This window comes from Peromyscus eremicus, unplaced genomic scaffold (assembly GCF_949786415.1).
Source record: "Peromyscus eremicus unplaced genomic scaffold, PerEre_H2_v1 PerEre#2#chr22_unloc_1, whole genome shotgun sequence".
NCBI lineage: Eukaryota > Metazoa > Chordata > Mammalia > Rodentia > Cricetidae > Peromyscus > Peromyscus eremicus.
In genome coordinates, this window is record NW_026734286.1 from 10,215,820 (window position 1) to 10,232,272 (window position 16,453).

The 16,453-nt window shown below is 60.4% G+C and overlaps 1 protein-coding gene across 3 annotated transcripts; it reads left to right on the top strand.

Annotated features, from left to right (window-relative positions):
* Nucleotides 1–220: 220 nt before the first annotated feature.
* On the top strand, nt 221–13,501 carry Pias4 (protein inhibitor of activated STAT 4). 3 transcript variants are annotated; one of them, XM_059252039.1, is made up of 11 exons: nt 221–341; nt 3,640–4,045; nt 8,995–9,079; nt 9,577–9,618; nt 9,744–9,834; nt 9,928–10,056; nt 10,277–10,382; nt 11,826–11,899; nt 11,990–12,150; nt 12,892–13,022; nt 13,101–13,501. In XM_059252039.1, the coding sequence occupies exons 1-11, from the start codon at nt 315–317 to the stop codon at nt 13,373–13,375; spliced, it is 1,527 nt and encodes a 508-aa protein (XP_059108022.1). In that variant the 5' UTR covers nt 221–314; the 3' UTR covers nt 13,376–13,501. The 3 variants fall into 3 exon arrangements, with proteins under 3 accessions (XP_059108022.1, XP_059108024.1, XP_059108023.1); XM_059252041.1 differs by having other exon boundaries at nt 12,074–12,150; XM_059252040.1 differs by lacking the exon at nt 221–341 and adding an exon at nt 3,424–3,544.
* Nucleotides 13,502–16,453: the final 2,952 nt, after the last annotated feature.

Sequence of the window (16,453 nt, forward strand, 5' to 3'; positions counted from 1 at the left end):
TGCGGGTAGGGCTACTACGCCTTTAAGAAGCTAGACTCCTCCCCCTAGGGGGCGTGGCCAAGGCAGCACCTTGAAAAATAAGCACAGGGGCGGAGTTTGGCCATTGTCCCTTGTGATTGGTCAGATCCTCGGGCGGTGGCGCCTGGGCGCGCGTGCGCACGACGCAGCCTCCCGCCTCTCAGGCGCGGGGGCGTGGGGGGGAGGAGCCAGCGAGAGCTCTCATTGGCTCCCGCGCAGGCCCCGCCCCCCAGGCGAGGGCGGTCACGTGACGCGGCGGCTGGGGCCTCCCGGCGCGGGGGACGCTAGTGGCCAAGATGGCGGCGGAGCTGGTGGAGGCCAAAGTGAGTGAGCGGCGCTGGCGCGGGCCGGGGCCGGCGGGTGGCGCGGTGCGGACGGCGCCTCGCAGCCAGCTGGGAGGGAGCGGTGCGGGCTGTGGCGGTGCGGGCCGGCGAGGCCGCGACCGGGACGCGGGCTGAGGCTCTTGGCGGGGGGCGGGGAGACCGGGGGCGGGGTCGCCAGCCCGGTCTTCGGAGTGTCCCCCCGGCTCCTGTCACTCCAGTTCCGACCCGAGCTGAAGGCTCCTGCAGTGTGGGGACTCGGCTTCCCCGGTGCAGGCACTGTCCCTTGCTTCGGGACAGCCCCACTGGGACGGACCGGGGGGTCCCTCTGTGGTCTCCAAGCCCGCGGAATGCAGAGTGACTTGTCCATCCCGTCTCCAAGGCAACGAGGACTAGGTCCGGGTCCCCCCATCTCTCCTCCCCTCCGGGACAGCATGGGGAAGGTCTGCAGGGAGTGCCACAAGTCCTCTGATTCTCGGGGTCCCCTCTGACACCTCCCTCTACTGAATAAGTCGGACTCCAGACTCAGTCCAACTCTGAGTGCCCGAGTTCATTTTAGAGTCTCCGAGTCCTCGAGAACCGCTCCCCGCTTGTGACACTTGCCTACTTACACACTGGCTGCCCCCTTGCCTCCCCTGTCCCCCTGGCGCCTTGGTACTTCCGAGTCTTGGGAAGGTCCCCTGCCCTGTTTTAAGTCCTGTGTACCCGGGTCCCTTCTGGAGGTCAAGTCAGCCGTGGGGTACCTCATTGCCCAGTGTTCCTACCCCACCTCTAACCTCTACATCCTGGTGAATCATCCTGTGGGGTTTCGATACTCCCTGGCCTAGCCCACAGGACCATCCACCCCCTTTTTTCCTGTGTTGCTCCCCAGACTGGTCCTCATAGGATCCCTTGACTGAGTCCAAGGGAGGACTGTTTAGGCCTGCCCCCCCCCCCATTTCTGCTTTGAGATACCAGGGCTCTGTCCCTGTTAAACCTCCCTGAGGCGTGGCTCAGCATCCATCCAGTGCTCCCAGCATACTCCTCCCTCCTGAGTTACTGTTGGACCTCAGTGTCCCTTAGGCATCTTCCCACCCATAAGGTCAAAACTTGCACCCCTTCTTTCCTGGTTCTCTTGTTACATGGCTCTTCTCTCCCCACTTGGACCTTTAGGGTGATTCTAGAGGCTCAGATTAAAAAGTGTGCTCCTCTTTTCCCCCATTCATGTACCCAAGATGTATACCATATATGTAGTCAGAGTTTTGAGACACTCAGGATGGGAACATGTGAACTGTACGGGTCCCAGGCTCAGTCTTACTGCTTGCAACCCCCTTGTAGCATCCTGAAGCGTTGAGGGGAGGCCAAGCCTCTGTGTCCACCTCCTCCCTCAATGGCTTGACCTCCCCTTCTGCTTGACCCTCTGGACCCCCTGTCATACCTCAGTTGAACTTGACCTTTTGAATCTCTGTAATGGTGAACTAATGCAGGTCCGGGGGGACCCCTGTCACAACCCCACACTGCCCTGAGTGTGATGGAGACACTCCATTCTTCCTGTAGCTTTCCTATAATGTGTCACAGTGGGCTGGAGATTCTGTCTTTTGGGTTCCACTGGGGCTTATGGGAGGCGATCATGGCATTTGTGAATGAATGGACCATTCAGAAGTCCCTTCAGTAGGTCTGAATGCCACCTTCATCCTTTGGCCCCATGTCAGGGGTCTCAGCTTTCTGGAGAGCCTAGGCTCGTGACACAGCCTGAGTGCATCCACTTCTGTCTGCCTGGGCTGTCCCTTCTCATCGGGGCCCAAGCTGAATGCTCTAGCAGCCATGGTGCTGTTTATAAACCCAGCCCTGGTAGCTGGTGCCAGGGCGGGAAGTACGCTCCGGGAGATGGATGGAGGCTTCTTCCTGTGCTCCTGTCCTAGTGCCCTGCTGTCCCTAGCAGGCTGCTCTGGGCGTAGCAGCTGCTGAGAAACCCGACCCAGACCATATGGCAGCGACCTGGCTGCTGGGATGCTTGCCATCCGTCCTGGGTGACAGGACTCTTGGACTTCTGCAGGGGCCACAGAGCCCCCTGGCTCTGGCTGGACCATCGCGGCCAGCTCCCCCTCAGTGCACCCCTCTCTTGGTCTCTGGGGTTTGGGCTGTTCTAGTACAAACTGCTGAGTGTGCTGCGAGGTGGGAGCTCAGGGCCACGACGACAGTGGGCAGTGCCCAAGGGCCACTTACCGTGGAGTCCCTGGAAAGTCACGGCTCCCCAACAGGAGCTCTGAAAAGCCTGGTAGCCACTGGGCCAAACTCCAGCCCAGCCCATTGTACCAGGAGGCCTTGGGTCATGCTGTAGTGCTGGTACCCCAAGTCCCAGGTGCTTTTTGGGGCCGCCCAGGACACTGCTCTTGCTCCCCAGGGCCATGCGACCCAAGTGGCCAGGTAGCCACCAAATGGGCTGGATCCCTGGGGCTCCGGCCTCTGGGCTTGTGGGGTGGCCTTTCTGTGTCTTGCAGGCTTCTTTTGGGGCTCAGGGCCTGAGTCAGCCACCTGTGTCTCCTCCTGCCACGTGGGCCATCAGCCAGTCCCGTGGAAGTCCCATTCTGCCTCCCGCTTTCATTTAGTCCAGGCCAGCAGCAGGACTGAACACAGCAGGTCCCAGGGACTGGCTGGCCTGTCTCCCAGGGGACCTGCCATGCCAGGTGTCAGCTGTTGTGAGTGCAGGCCACCCACCCAAGGGCCCAGGTGCCACTCTGGGATACCCTGCTGGTTGGTGCCATTTCACCTGAGGGACCCTGATAGGTCTATCCCTTGTCCTGTCCATCCTCTGACACTTAGTCACCAGCTTGGTCACTGACGTGTGCAGGTGCTTGGTTTCAGGGACCAGCTGTTCTCATGTAGGCCCATCCTGCTCCTGGGTACCCTGGGTGGCATAGATGGGTGGAGACCAGATACAGGGTCCAGAGCACTTCACTGTAAGGCCTGGCCCAGTCCCCAGTGCCCCAGGGGCCTCGTCTGAGACTAGCATGCCATCCCTAGTTTAGGTCAGCACACACGGGAAGTGGGTTATAGAGGGCCTCACCAGGGCTTCAGGCCTGACACCTTGTCTGCAGTGTGAGCTTCTGCCACTCCATCAGGGCTGTGTGAGGGAAGATGGCCGAGGATGTGGCCATGCACCTGCCGTGACCAGGGCGGGCAGGCCTTCTGTTTCTTGTAATGCCTCCCAGAAGAGGAGACTCGAGGTCAGGGGGCCGTGGAAGGGGGCGGGGTCTGGTGGCTGCCACCAAGGCAGGGTAGAGGTCACCCGCTGAGAGCCGCTGTGGTCGCCCTTCCGCAGAACATGGTGATGAGCTTCCGAGTGTCGGACCTGCAGATGCTGCTGGGCTTCGTGGGCCGCAGCAAGAGTGGGCTGAAGCACGAGCTGGTGACCAGGGCCTTGCAGCTGGTGCAGTTCGACTGCAGCCCGGAGCTCTTCAAGAAGATCAAAGAGCTGTACGAGACACGCTATGCCAAGAAGAGCGTGGAGCCCGGCCCTCAGGCGCCGCGGCCCCTGGACCCCCTGGCCCTGCACCCCATGCCCAGGACTCCCCTGTCAGGACCCACCGTGGACTACCCCGTGCTATACGGGAAGTACTTGAACGGACTCGGCCGCCTGCCCACCAAGGCCCTTAAGCCAGAGGTGCGTCTGGTGAAACTGCCCTTCTTCAACATGCTGGACGAGTTGCTGAAGCCCACCGAGTTGGGTGAGTGGTGGGTATCGGCCGGGGGATCCCCACAGTCGGCTCAGCCGCTGTGCCACATGACCAGCCACCCCAAACCTAGCAGCTTAAAATATATGCTGTAGGGAGGCATGGCAGGTCACACTGGCCATCTCAGCACTTAGGGCCTGAGGCAGGAGAATAGTGAGTTCTGGGCTAGCCTGAACTACAGAGTGAAATGTTACATGAATCCTAAATGGTCTTATAGTAAAAACCTGGAGCCAGATGTCAGGGTCAAAGCTGAAAGATCAGAGCAGAGCAAGCCACAGCCACCACCTCTTACCTCACCAACTCCTCAGCCTGACAGAGCCTCTGCAAGAGAGCAACCTGAACGTCTGAGGCTAGCTCCGTCCCCTGATCTTCAGGCAAGCTTTGTTTCTTAGATTACAAATATGTCACCACAGTGAAACGGCTTTTAAAAAACAACCACCAAAGAGCACTGGCTGAGGATGTCGGTGCACAGGGAGCAGAGCACTCACTAGCATGCACGGAGCCGGGAGCACCATCCCTAGCACCCAGGTGTGGTGGCACACACCTCTTATCCCAGCTCTTAGGAAGCTGAGGCAAGAGGTGTGCCATGATTTTGAGGTTAGCCTGGGCAATTAGACCCTGATTTTTAAAAGAACAAAATCTGGGCATGGCGGCCAAGTCCAGTTACCCCCAGCACCTGGAGATGGGAGAAGAAGAATTCAAGGAGTTCAAGGTCATCCTTAGCTACACAGTGAGTTTGAGGCCAGCCTGGGCTACATGAGACCCGATCTCAAAAAAAAACGAAAAGCAGATTTAAGTGGAGCTAGCCGTGTTCTGAGCTGTCAGGTTAGCAGATAGCATAGACCGTCACACCCCATCCTCGGGGGCCTAGACGGCCTCCTGTGCTGCCGTGGCGTAGAGTAGGGTCTGCCCTTAGCTCTGCCCCTGGCAGGCCTGATAGCAGGAGGTTCTGGCCTGTTAATGGGCCCACATCTAGGACCTGGGGCTTTCTCAGGTACCCAGTACCCCTAGAGACACTTCCTTGTCCTTCATTGGCTCTTCTGCCTGCCTCTTTCTAGAGCTAGAGGTTGGACCCCAATACTCGGCAGGCTCCAAGATGGGCTGTTTCTTGTGCCACCCCACATGGTTCTCAGAGGCCTCTCTGCCTGCAGCCTGCTCTCAGGAGACTTCCCTTTCACTCCGCTGCACGTCCCCCTTGTGTTTCAATTGTGCTGCTGCAAGCATCTGAGGAAGGCCCCACCCCCTGACTTCAGGCTCCACCCCTGGCCTGAGGCTCCTCCTTCCTTGACACCCTTGGAGCTGAAAGGCGCTCACGGCAGAGCCTTGTAGCCTGGCCACCATTCCTTCCTGCCATGCTTCAAGTGCGGCCTCCCCCAAGGTCTCCACAGCTCTTGGCAGCTTGGGGCCAAGCTGACTGGGTATCGTCCTAAGGATGACCCAAGTGCCAGGAGATTGCCCCCTACCCTCAGCCTCCCAGCCTGCATGGCTGGCTTCCTTCCTGCAGAGCAAGCCAGCCCCACAATGCATTGCTGTGCCCTGAGCCCCCAGGGACCCTGGTCACCTGATCTCCGGGAGAGCGTGCTCCCCTGTCTACACCAGCAGCTTGAACAAAGAGACTAGCCCGCCCCGCCTGCCTCCCCACCAGGGCACCCCCTTCCCTGGGTCCCACACCCTGAGGGCTGCTGGATTGGGAGCTCTGATGCTGGGTGCAAGGCCGTGATCCCTCAAGCTCTGAAACGTAGGGTTTCACACACCTGCCCCACCCTGGCCTGGGCCCTCCCCAGCATGAGCCCGCCATGCCAGTTCACAGTGGCCAGCCCCTTGCCCAGGCCAGAATGAGCCCCGTGCTCCTGTAGCATCCCCCGGAAAAGCTGCCTGCTCAGCCTGCGCCTAGCAGACAGAACCCATAAATCACCTGAGTACCCAGAGGGGGAGGGGAGGAGGGCCACAGATGAGCTGCAGACCAGGGCACGCTGACAGCCCATTTAAAGAGGGCTGGTGACCAGAGAGAGCAAGGGGCGCGTGCAGGGACCCAGCGGCCTGAGCTCCGCCCCCAGGCCTCACCCTGCACCCTTGTCTGCAGGAGCCCTGGGGATTTCTCCCCACTCCCTGGCTAGGCAGGTCCAAGGCAGCAGAACTGACTTAGGACTCTCCCGTCTGAGCCCAGGGCGGAAGTGAGGATGGTGCCGGACCAGATGGGGAGGGATGTGTAGCTGGGGGGCTTCCTGGGAGAGGGGGTCTAAGGTGGGACTCCTGAGGTCATCTGAGCTGAAGGAAGCAGTGTGGGGCAGGAGCGTCAGTGCTGGGCCTGCCGAGGTCCCTGCCACGGTCCCTTGCTGTCCACACCAGGGCGAGCGTGCTGTTGCTCGGGGACGTAGCTTCTGAGGCAGAGCTAACTGTAGCCTAGGCTGGCCTGGAACCTGTTCCTCTAGAGCAGTGGATCTCACCCTTCCTGACACTGGGACCCTTCAGTGCAGTTCCTCATGCTGTGCTGACCCCAACCATAAAATTACTTTGTTGCTACTTCATAACTGTAATCTTGCTACTGTTACGAGTGTAGATATCTGTGTTTTCCAGTGGTCTTATGTGACCCTTGTGAAAGGGTCAAATGACCCCCCAAGAGTCATGACCCACAGGTTGAGAACCACTGCTCTAGCCTCCGCCTATGGGGGATCAGAGGTCCCCCATAGCACTTGCTGACTGTGGGAAGACCTGTCAGGTTCTGTCCGTCCCAGGGCCTTTGCGTGGGTTATATTGGCCTGCCACACTTACCCCCCAGGCCCTTTGGTCGATGCCTCTGTCCTCAAAGGCACCCCTAATGTCCTGCCCTGACGAGGTCTCCTCCACTATTGCTCCTTCCAGTACTTCCTTTGTCTGTTTTCATCTTTTGCATGATTTTTTTTGTGTGCCGTGTTTTCAGACAGGGTCTTAGGTAGCCCAGGCTGGCCCAACTTGCTATGTAGGCAGGATTGACCTTGAACCTCAGATCCGCCTGCTGCTGCCTCCCCAGTGCTGGGCTGACAGACACATGCCCCTGCCCTGGCGTCCCCTCACCCTCTGATACACAATTCAGGTCACTGACTTGGAGCAGGCCAGCGGCACAGGTGAACCACAGCCCTTGCTTCGCTCCTGCCCACCCACCCGAGTCCCACAGTGGAGCTGGGTAGTACCTGTTCCCAGTGCTGGTCTCCATGCTGTCCTGACGACCAGGATGCACACAGGCCCACTGTGCTGCCCTCTGATGGCTCCCTTGACCCTCCCCTGAAAGCAGCTAGTTCCGAGTTGAACACTCGTCACCACAGCCCCTGGTGAGACTGTCTGAACCTGAGGCAGTGACAGGGGTCGCTATCTCATGGTGCTGAGGGGTACCCAAAGCTGCTTCTAGGTCCCCAACACCCGCCCTCCGGTCCTGGAGTGCACAGGCTAAGAGGGGCCACATGAACGTGAAGAGCCTAGGTGCCCTGTCCTGGTCCCCACCTGCCCTGTTGGGTCTTTGTGATGGCGGGTGTGCGCCCTGCCTCAGGCATGCTGTGGAGGGTGGCTGTGGGTCCTCAGCATCTGTGCTTCCGCCGTCCGTGTGCCGTGTCTGCTGTGGCCCTCACCCACAGTCCGTGCAGCCGTGGCCCAGAGAAAGTGAAAGTAGGTGGTGGTGTGGACAGGCAGAGCGGGAAGGCTGTGTGTGGTTCCCAGCTCCTCACACCCAGTCCTGCAGTTGATCCTGTTCTCAGGAGGATGGCAGTTCAAGGCCAGCTGGGTTATAAAGTGAGACCCTTGGGAGAAGTGGGGGTGGGCATTGGGTACGGAGGCTACCAAGGAGGGGTTCAGTCCCAGCTGGTGCTGCTGAGGAGACCCTGCTCTCAGTGTCTCAGACACAGGGGCTACTGCTCTACCTGGCTGTTGGACGAGGGGCCGACAGCCATGGCAGAAGCACTGGCTTGGGGAACGCCCTGCGGCCCCTGGAGCAGCAGAGGGTGTGGGGCCCGCCCCGGCAGTGAGCACACCTGGCAGCCGGGGTCCTGCCTGATGCCGGCCCTACACTACAAGCCCCTGGGAGGGTAGATGGGCCCCAACTCCTACCCAGCCTGTGCCAGCTCAGGTGCATGCCATGGCCCTGCTGGGCTCTCCCCATCCTCCCTTAGGGGGTTTGCTCCAGGCCTGACAGATCTGAGCGTGCCCCGGTGGCCCTGAGCTCCAGCTCGTCCCTCAGGCCCTACAGATAGATACACATCCGCCACCACCGTTCACCATTCAGGGACCCGTGGGCTCTCTACCTGATCCTGGGCTGGGCAGGTGTGACGGTCCCTCACCTGAGCCACCCCACCTCCCAGCTCCCGAACGTGCCTACACTCACTATGGCTGCCCCCACAGCCTGGTTCAGAAGGTTCCAGGCCAGTCCCACCCAGCGTCGGCACTTCTGACACACAGGGTGTCACAGGAACTTAGCATCTGGGGTCCTCATCCGCTGGCAGTGCCTGTGGCCAGACAGGGAGTGCCACCTGACGGGGCGGTGGTTGGGCTTGAGTGCTAGGTGGGACTCGGGGCCTGCTGCCCACGGCTGTGCCCTTGGGCCTCAGACCCAGCCTGGACTGAGGCTGGTTTTTGAGTCCAAGATCCTCGTGCTTCAGCTCCCGCATACTGGGGTGGCTGGCCTGCACCCCGCATGCCCCTCCTCTCCTCAGAGGCCTGCTGTGGCTGCTCTGCAGGCCACAGCTGTGTCACATGTCCACACGGGGTCAGAGCCCTCTGCTGGAAAAGGACCTGGGGCCTCCTGCACACTAGGCCAGCAGTCTGCCCTGGAGCCTGGCCGCCTGCTGGAGGCTGCGGGTGAAGTGGTGGCCTAAGATGAGCACCCCGGGCGTGTCCCCTGAATCCCAGGCAGAGAGGGCTGGCCTCCTGCCCTGTGGCCGGGGAGCAGCCAGGCGGCCTGACCCGTGCGTGTTCAGTCCCACAGAGTGCAGAGAAACTGCAGGAGAGCCCGTGCATCTTCGCGCTGACGCCCAGGCAGGTGGAGATGATCCGCAACTCCAGGTGTGTCCACACGAGCAGCTCCTCTGTCATGTGCCCACCTGTGCTGGGGCCATGGGATCACCTGGGCCAAGACATTGCACGTGGGACCCCACACACCCACCCTCTGCATGCCAGGACCTCCCCAGTATACACATCTGCAGATGTCCCCAGGGTCCCTTGGACAGGATGGTTCGGGTGGCCTTGTGTGAGGTGCTTGGAGAAGCCCGGCCTCTAGCTGCCCGTCTGCACACATCAGGCTAGTCCGGGCTGTCCTGGCCACCGGCTGCCTTGCAGTCATGACTGTGTCCCTGCCCCATTTGGCAGGACAGAGGTCAGGCTGGGGTGTGGCCAGGTCCTCTGCCCGCCTCCTTCCTCACCCCTGCGATGGACAGAGATTCTTCCTGGCGTGGCCTGGGAATGCTGTTGTCCTGTGGCCACTTACTCACATGGTGACCATGGGGAGTGCTCCTGGGCGGTCCACGCTGCCCGCTGACTCCTGCCTTGTGCCCTGCCCACAGAGAGCTGCAGCCAGGAGTGAAAGCCGTGCAGGTGGTGCTGAGGTACGAGAGCAACGCCCTGGCCCCCACCTCTGCACACCCCCCACGCTGTCCACCCCCGTACCCCTCTGCTGCTGTGCCCCGTGTCCCTGTGTGCCCCCGCAGCCCCGTGTCCCCTGTCTCCCCAGGATCTGTTACTCCGACACCAGCTGTCCACAGGAAGATCAGTACCCACCCAACATCGCTGTGAAGGTTAACCACAGCTACTGCTCGGTGCCGGTGAGTTAGGCCATGGCAGCCCGGGGAGTGGGTGACATGGACAGGGGAGAGATGGGGACCGAGTGGGGCTGAGCTTGACAGCTCTGTCCACAGGGCTACTACCCCTCCAACAAGCCTGGTGTGGAGCCCAAGAGACCCTGCCGGCCCATCAACCTCACCCACCTCATGTATCTGTCCTCGGCCACCAACCGCATCACCGTCACCTGGGGTAACTACGGCAAGGTGCGCACCCCGCGTCCAGCACCCCTCTGCCCCACACCGACCCCGTCCACCCCGCGTCCAGCACCCCTCTGCCCCACACCGACCCCGTCCACCCCGCGTCCAGCACCCCTCTGCCCCACATCGACCCCGTCCACCCCACGTCCAGCACCCCTCTGCCCCACACCGACCCCGTCCACCCCGCGTCCCGCACCCCATCATCCCACCCTGACTCCATTCACAGAGCTACTCCGTGGCCTTGTACCTGGTGCGGCAGCTGACCTCCTCAGACCTGCTGCAGCGGTTGAAGAGCATCGGTGTGAAGCACCCAGAGCTCTGCAAGGCACTGGGTAAGCAGCGAGGCTCCGGGCCTGGCCGTGCCCAGGGGACCTGCTTTTCCCCGGGGTGTACGGCACCCATGCCCGATGGCTCAGGGTTTGGGGCAAAGGTGGAGTGTCAGCCTGGGGTCAAGTTCTGGTCTAGGGTCTGGATCTTGATGTGGCAGTTTAGGGGTCTGGTCTGTGGGCACAGAGCCTCACGGGTGACAGGCCTCCTGCCTTCCACACATTAGGGAGCAAGGGCAGGTGGACACACTGGGAGGAAGCTGATGCCGGGTTTTTGTATGGTTATTTACCTTTTTTTTTAGCCTAGTCAGAGTTGACTGGGTCCCTGAGGCAAGCTGGACCAATTTGATCCCTCCTTATTTTTTAAATTTATTTTATTTATTTAAGATTTATTTTTATTTTATGTGCATTGGTGTCTTGTCTGAATGCATGTCTGTGTGAGGGTGTTGGAAGCCCTGGAACTGGAGTTGTAGACAGTTGTGAGCTGCCATGTGGGTGCTGGGAATTGAACCCGGGTCCTCTGGAAGAACAGCCAGTGCTCTTAACTGCTGAGCCATCTCTCCAGCCCCTTGTACGGTTATTTGTGATGGGTGGGTTCTTTGGTTGGTTGGTTGACTGGCTGGTTTTGTTAATCGAGACAGGGTTTCTCTGTGTAGCCCTGGCTGTCCTGGATCTCACTCTGTAGACCAGGCTGGCCTCGAACTCGCCTCTGCCTTCCGAATGCTGGGATTAAAGACATGTGGCCGTCATCACCTGGCGGTAACAGGTGTCTTTAAAATGAGAGAGTGTGGTTGTGAAAGACAGCACCTGCAGCAGCCACCCATAGCGCCCACCCACACTTGGCTGATGGGGCCCTTGTTGGCCCTGGACGTCACCAGTGGCCATTTCTTGGCAGGACACCTCGGGGTGTCCAGGCCTGTTGTTGCTCCTCCTGTCCGGGGTTGGCCAGGCTAGGCTCTAGCCTGTTCTGAAGAGGGGTGGCATCTGGCCGAATGTCCCTGTGATGTGACACCATCTTGGAGGCCAAAACCTCTGAGCAGGAGGAGGTGGCCCAGGCCGGCTGGGGTTGCTCATACCTGGACAGTTGAAGGCAGGCTTTGCAAGCCAAGGCCACCAGCTCTGTTCGGTGACCAAGGTCACAGGTGCACTGTGTCTGTGTCCGGCTGAGCCCGGTCAGTGCTGCTCGAGCTGCAAGGCTTGGGTTAAAGGGCTAGCCTGGCCTCAAGCTGCCGACTCGGGCATCTCCATGGTGTTCACAGCTGCAGGTCTCAGGAGCCCACGGGGCCCCTGCGTGGACTGCATCAGGGTTTGTGGGGCTGGTTGGAAGAGGTGCCCAGGCAGGGACTCGGGAGCTGATTTGGAGGCCAGCCTGGCCTACATGAGTCCTGGCAGCCGCCGTCAGCTGTGGAGAGACCCACCCTCTGATGCCGCATCCCCTGTCACCCACAGTCAAGGAGAAGCTTCGCCTAGACCCCGACAGTGAGATCGCCACTACCGGAGTGCGAGTGTCCCTCATCTGCCCAGTGAGTCCCCATCTGTCCCCAGCCACGTGGGTGGTCGGCCTCGTGTGTGGTGGAGTGGCAGCCCTCACCTCCCGCCCGTCCTTTCCTCAGTTGGTGAAGATGCGGCTGTCGGTTCCCTGCCGTGCGGAGACCTGCGCACACCTGCAGTGTTTCGACGCCGTCTTCTACCTGCAGATGAACGAGAAGAAGCCCACGTGGATGTGCCCTGTGTGTGACAAGCCCGCTGCCTATGACCAGCTGATCATAGATGGGTGAGTGTGCTGGAGGGCAGCAGCCATGCTGCCCGCCTGTGGCCTCCTGAGGAGGGGAATCTGTCCCGCAGCAGAGGGAGGGGTCGTGTTTCTTCCCCTTGGGACGGCCGAGCTCTCCACTGTAGACACTGGGTCTGCTGTCTGGTACCTGAGGCTCCTGCCGTCACCCAGAGCCACCATAGGGGGCCGAGGCCGTCAAAACCACTTGCCTGGGTCCCCAGGTGCCTTCTGCCTGCCCTTGGGGCTGGCCGAGGGACTGGAGTGTGTCCCCAGCAGACCCTGCCATTCAAGTCTGGCGGAGTCAGGTCAGCCTTTGACCTGCCATGCTCCCGATGGGGAAACTGAGGCTGGGAGGCTGTCACCAGCCCAACTCCTTCAGCGTGCAGATGCCCAGCTTTGCCCTGGGTCCCTGCTGGACGGGCTGCTTCCCTGACCAGCTCTAGCACTGGGGGGTGAGGACGGCCCTGGGCACGCGGCTGGGCTCAATTGCCCTCTGTTCTCACCCAGCTGCGGTCCTCCACCCCAGCCCTCCCTTGCCCAGGGCTCTGGGCAGACGGCAGCGTCAGTACCGGGGCTGGCAGGCTCAGCAGGTGCCTCTGCCCTGGTGGAGCCCCGTGCCAGCACCCAGTGTCGCGGGGCTTCCTGGAGGAAGGCTCCAGTTGGTGGGCAGACCGCTAGGGCCGATGGTGCGTAGGAGCTCTCCAGGCCCGGGCCTAGCCTGTCCACCCTGCCGCCCCCAAGGCTGCTGTCGAAGATTCTGAGTGAGTGTGAGGACGCGGACGAGATCGAGTTCCTGGCCGAGGGCTCCTGGCGCCCAATCCGTGCGGAGAAGGAGCCGAGCTGCAGCCCCCAGGGCCCCATCCTGGTGCTCGGTGAGTCCCGCACACCGACCGCCCCGAAGCCCGCCCGCCCGCCCGGGCCGCGGCTGAGCACTGTCCCTGTCCCTGCAGGCACCTCGGACGCCAACGGGCTGCCCCCGGCCTCCAGCACCCCCGGCGTCGGGAGCAGCGGGGGCAGCGCGCTGGGCGGCGCGGGCGGCGGGCCGGGGGCGGCGGGCGGCCCGGAGAACGGGAAACCTGGCGCCGACGTGGTGGACCTCACACTGGACAGCTCGTCATCCTCGGAGGACGACGACGAGGACGAGGACGACGACGAGGACGACGACGAGGGCCCCCGGCCGAAGCGCCGCTGCCCGTTCCAGAAGGGCCTGGTGCCCGCCTGCTGACGCGCCGGCCCCCGCCCGCCCCGCCCCGGCCCCGGCTCCCGAACCTCCGGACTCAACTCTTGGGGGATAAAAACAGTGAAGTGACAAAAAGGAGGAAATACAAAGCGAGAAAGCGAGAGCGAATCAACACTTCCCGGGCCGCAGCCCGGGCCGGCGCAGGCCCCGCGGGGCGCAGGGACCTCGGACACTGGACGGCGCCGGCCCGGCCGCCGGCGCGGAGTCGAGAAGCCATGGTGGGGCGGCGGCCGGGACGGCGGCCACAATGTGCAATAACGTGGTGTCGCGGACCCGCGTGGCGTGGGGGGGTCGTTTTCTAGCCAGCTACCTCGGTAACTCCAATTCAGGTTCACTTCCCCACGGGCGGCCCCGCCGCGGCTCGGGCTCCCCGGCTGCCTCCCGACCCCCGGGGGCCTCGCTCTTCCACCGCCGCCCTCCCCACCGACCCTGTCAGGAAGCAATACCGGTCCGGTCCGGAGTGGGCGGCCTGGCCGTGTCACCGCATGAACTCGCCGGGAGGCCGGGGCCCTGGCCAGCCGCGCGGCACTCTTTTCTAATATTTGTATTCTAATTTAATTGTTTTTTAAAAATGCAAATAAAAAAACACAAGAGTACCCGGTCCTGGCCGTCTCTGTGTTTTTGTAGCCCAGGCTGCCCCGCCTGCCCTCCCCGGGAGCTGAGGGCTGGGGTGGACTTGCTGAAAACCTCAGCCCTTGTCACCAGGAGGTGAGGACCCACCACACAAACCTGAAGCACTGCCTATAAAAGGTGTAGAAAACACACACACTGGAGTATTACGTGACCCTGAACAGGAGCAAGGCTCAGACGTAAACCCACAGAGTGCAGGGACCTTGAGGACATTGTGCTCGGTCAGAGGCCCCGTGCGATGTAAAAGCTGGAACAGTGACCACTCACGTGGATGGGGCTGGTGGGCAGCTCAAGAAGTAGATAGCATGACCTCGAGGCTGGAAACCTCAGGACGCCAGAGCGAGTCCTACAAGCGAGCACGTGTGAGCACTGTATCCCTAGACCAGGAGCCTGCCCTGCCCAGCCCTGCTCCACTCCGTGGCTCTCGCCTGGGCCCACGGCGATCTGAGAATGGAGTGCCTGGAGCTGGTCCAGCAGGTGGCACTCCAGACGAGGGGCCCTGCCTCCGAGTTTGGCAGTCACCCGTGGAGACAGATGTCCCCGATGCAGAACTCAGGCCTGGTAGGTTCCCGACACCCAGGACCCAAGTGCACCTCACCCATCCACGGCTTCGCTGCTCTGGACACACAGCTCGTGGGATGATAAGCACAGAGGAGAGTGGACCCCACGCCCACCCCACCCCTTCCCCAGTGACAGGGCCCCAGTCCCCACTTCCTCCTGGGGACAGGAAGTTGTCCACAGTCAGCTGAGGTTTCCGGACCCCTAGGCTCGATAAGGTCACTGGAGCCCAGCCAGGGACACCACCTTGGGGAGCCCTCCTAATGATCAGGGACAGCCCACCCAGGGCCTGCAACACCCAAGAGTTTGAGGTCACCAGCCCAGGTGGTCCACAGGACCCTTTCCCCAGGAGTGGCCTGGGAAAACCCCACCACCCACCCTGGGACCCTCTGGGTCCCTCTGCCAGGCCCCACACAGGGCATGAGAGACTGGGCCCAGACTGGGTGTCTCCCAGGCATCCCCACCACCCCCCAAAAAAAACAAAACACAGAGACCAGGCAAGGAGACATCATAACAGGCTGCATTTAGTGGTTGGGTTTTTTTCTTTTATGTACAAGAAAAATGAATTCTATTTTTTCGGATTTTTCATAATCTTTTTTTCTTTTTTATTACTTTTAAAGCTTGTCCCCCCACCCCCAAAAAGTGCATTTTTTTTAATCAATTGATTTGTTTTGTTCTGCCTCCCACACTTTTTTTTATAAAGATTCTTACATCCAGTCAGTGGAATGTCTGTTCTGTGCTCCGGACCCCCCTCCCCCCAAATCCAAGGCACCTCGTTCTGGGCCTGGGGCGTGGCTCCCCTGGCCCTCTGTCTCCTGAACTCCCCTGCCCCCCACCAAGGTAAGTCAATATTTAGTGCGAGCTAGTTCTGAACTGAGATAATCGTTCCTGGGGTGAGGAGCCCCCCAAGACCCCGACCCGTCCGGTGCCAGCCACCCCGAACCCCGGGAAGGCTGTTTCCTCAGCTTAAATAACTTTTTAAAATAAAACTGCAAATATAAATATCTTTCTTTCTCAAAAAATAGGATTTTGCTCTTTTTTTATTTTTATTTTTTTGTCGGTTTTTGTCTTTTTTTGTTTTTTTCTGTTTTCCCTCTCAGCCTGTGTCCCCCTTATAATCCCTGCTACTCGCACTGTGGACACCGAGGAGACCCTGGACAGCCAGCCTGGGGTCCACCCGCACTGCGCGGCCGCCCACCCAGGGGACCCGCCAGAGCACCCTCGGGGAAGGTCAGCTGTGCTCAAACCGGGTGACAAGGTGGGGGCCGCTGGGGGGTCCCCCTGAGCGACCACCCCAGGGCAGCCCACTTTGGTTCTGCCCAATCCAGCCCAGCTTGGCGGGGCCACGGCGGGCCACGGCGGGCCACGGCGGGCCACGGCTGCCGTTTACATTCATTGGTTTCTATATATAGAGATTTTTTTCATTTTTATTATTTTTTTGCCTTTTTATTTTATTTTATTTTATTTTTTCTTAATCTCGAAAGGCCAGTAGGGGTAGGAAGGCAAAGAACAGCAGCTACTCGGCAGGGGTGGCCTATGCTCAGGTCACAGGCTGGGGACAGCGGCAGGCCGCGTCCCCGCGCCAGTCCTGGGGTCCCCGGAACCCTCTCTGTCTCACTCACACACACGGAAATTCACCGTAATGGAAGTAACGAATTTGTTGTCTCTTTTTTTTTCCTATTTGTTGTTGTTGTTGGTACCAGGCATTTAAAAAAGAAAAAAACAAAACACACACACACACACACACACAAATAAACCCCCAAACAACCGAACAAAATCCTTCCTACAGCACCCTCCGCTCAAACCTAGTGAATTCCACAATTCTCTTTGGCAACTTTTATCACGGCCTTAATTTAAAGAATAAAAATTTGTAAA

Coding starts and splice junctions, on each gene's coding strand:
- Pias4 (XM_059252039.1), top strand. CDS start 315: ATGGCGGCGGAGCTGGTGGAGGCCAAA. Junction 9,619..9,743: donor GCCGTGCAGGTGGTGCTGAG/GTACGAGAGCAA, acceptor CTGTCTCCCCAG/GATCTGTTACTCCGACACCA. Junction 13,023..13,100: donor GGGCCCCATCCTGGTGCTCG/GTGAGTCCCGCA, acceptor CTGTCCCTGCAG/GCACCTCGGACGCCAACGGG.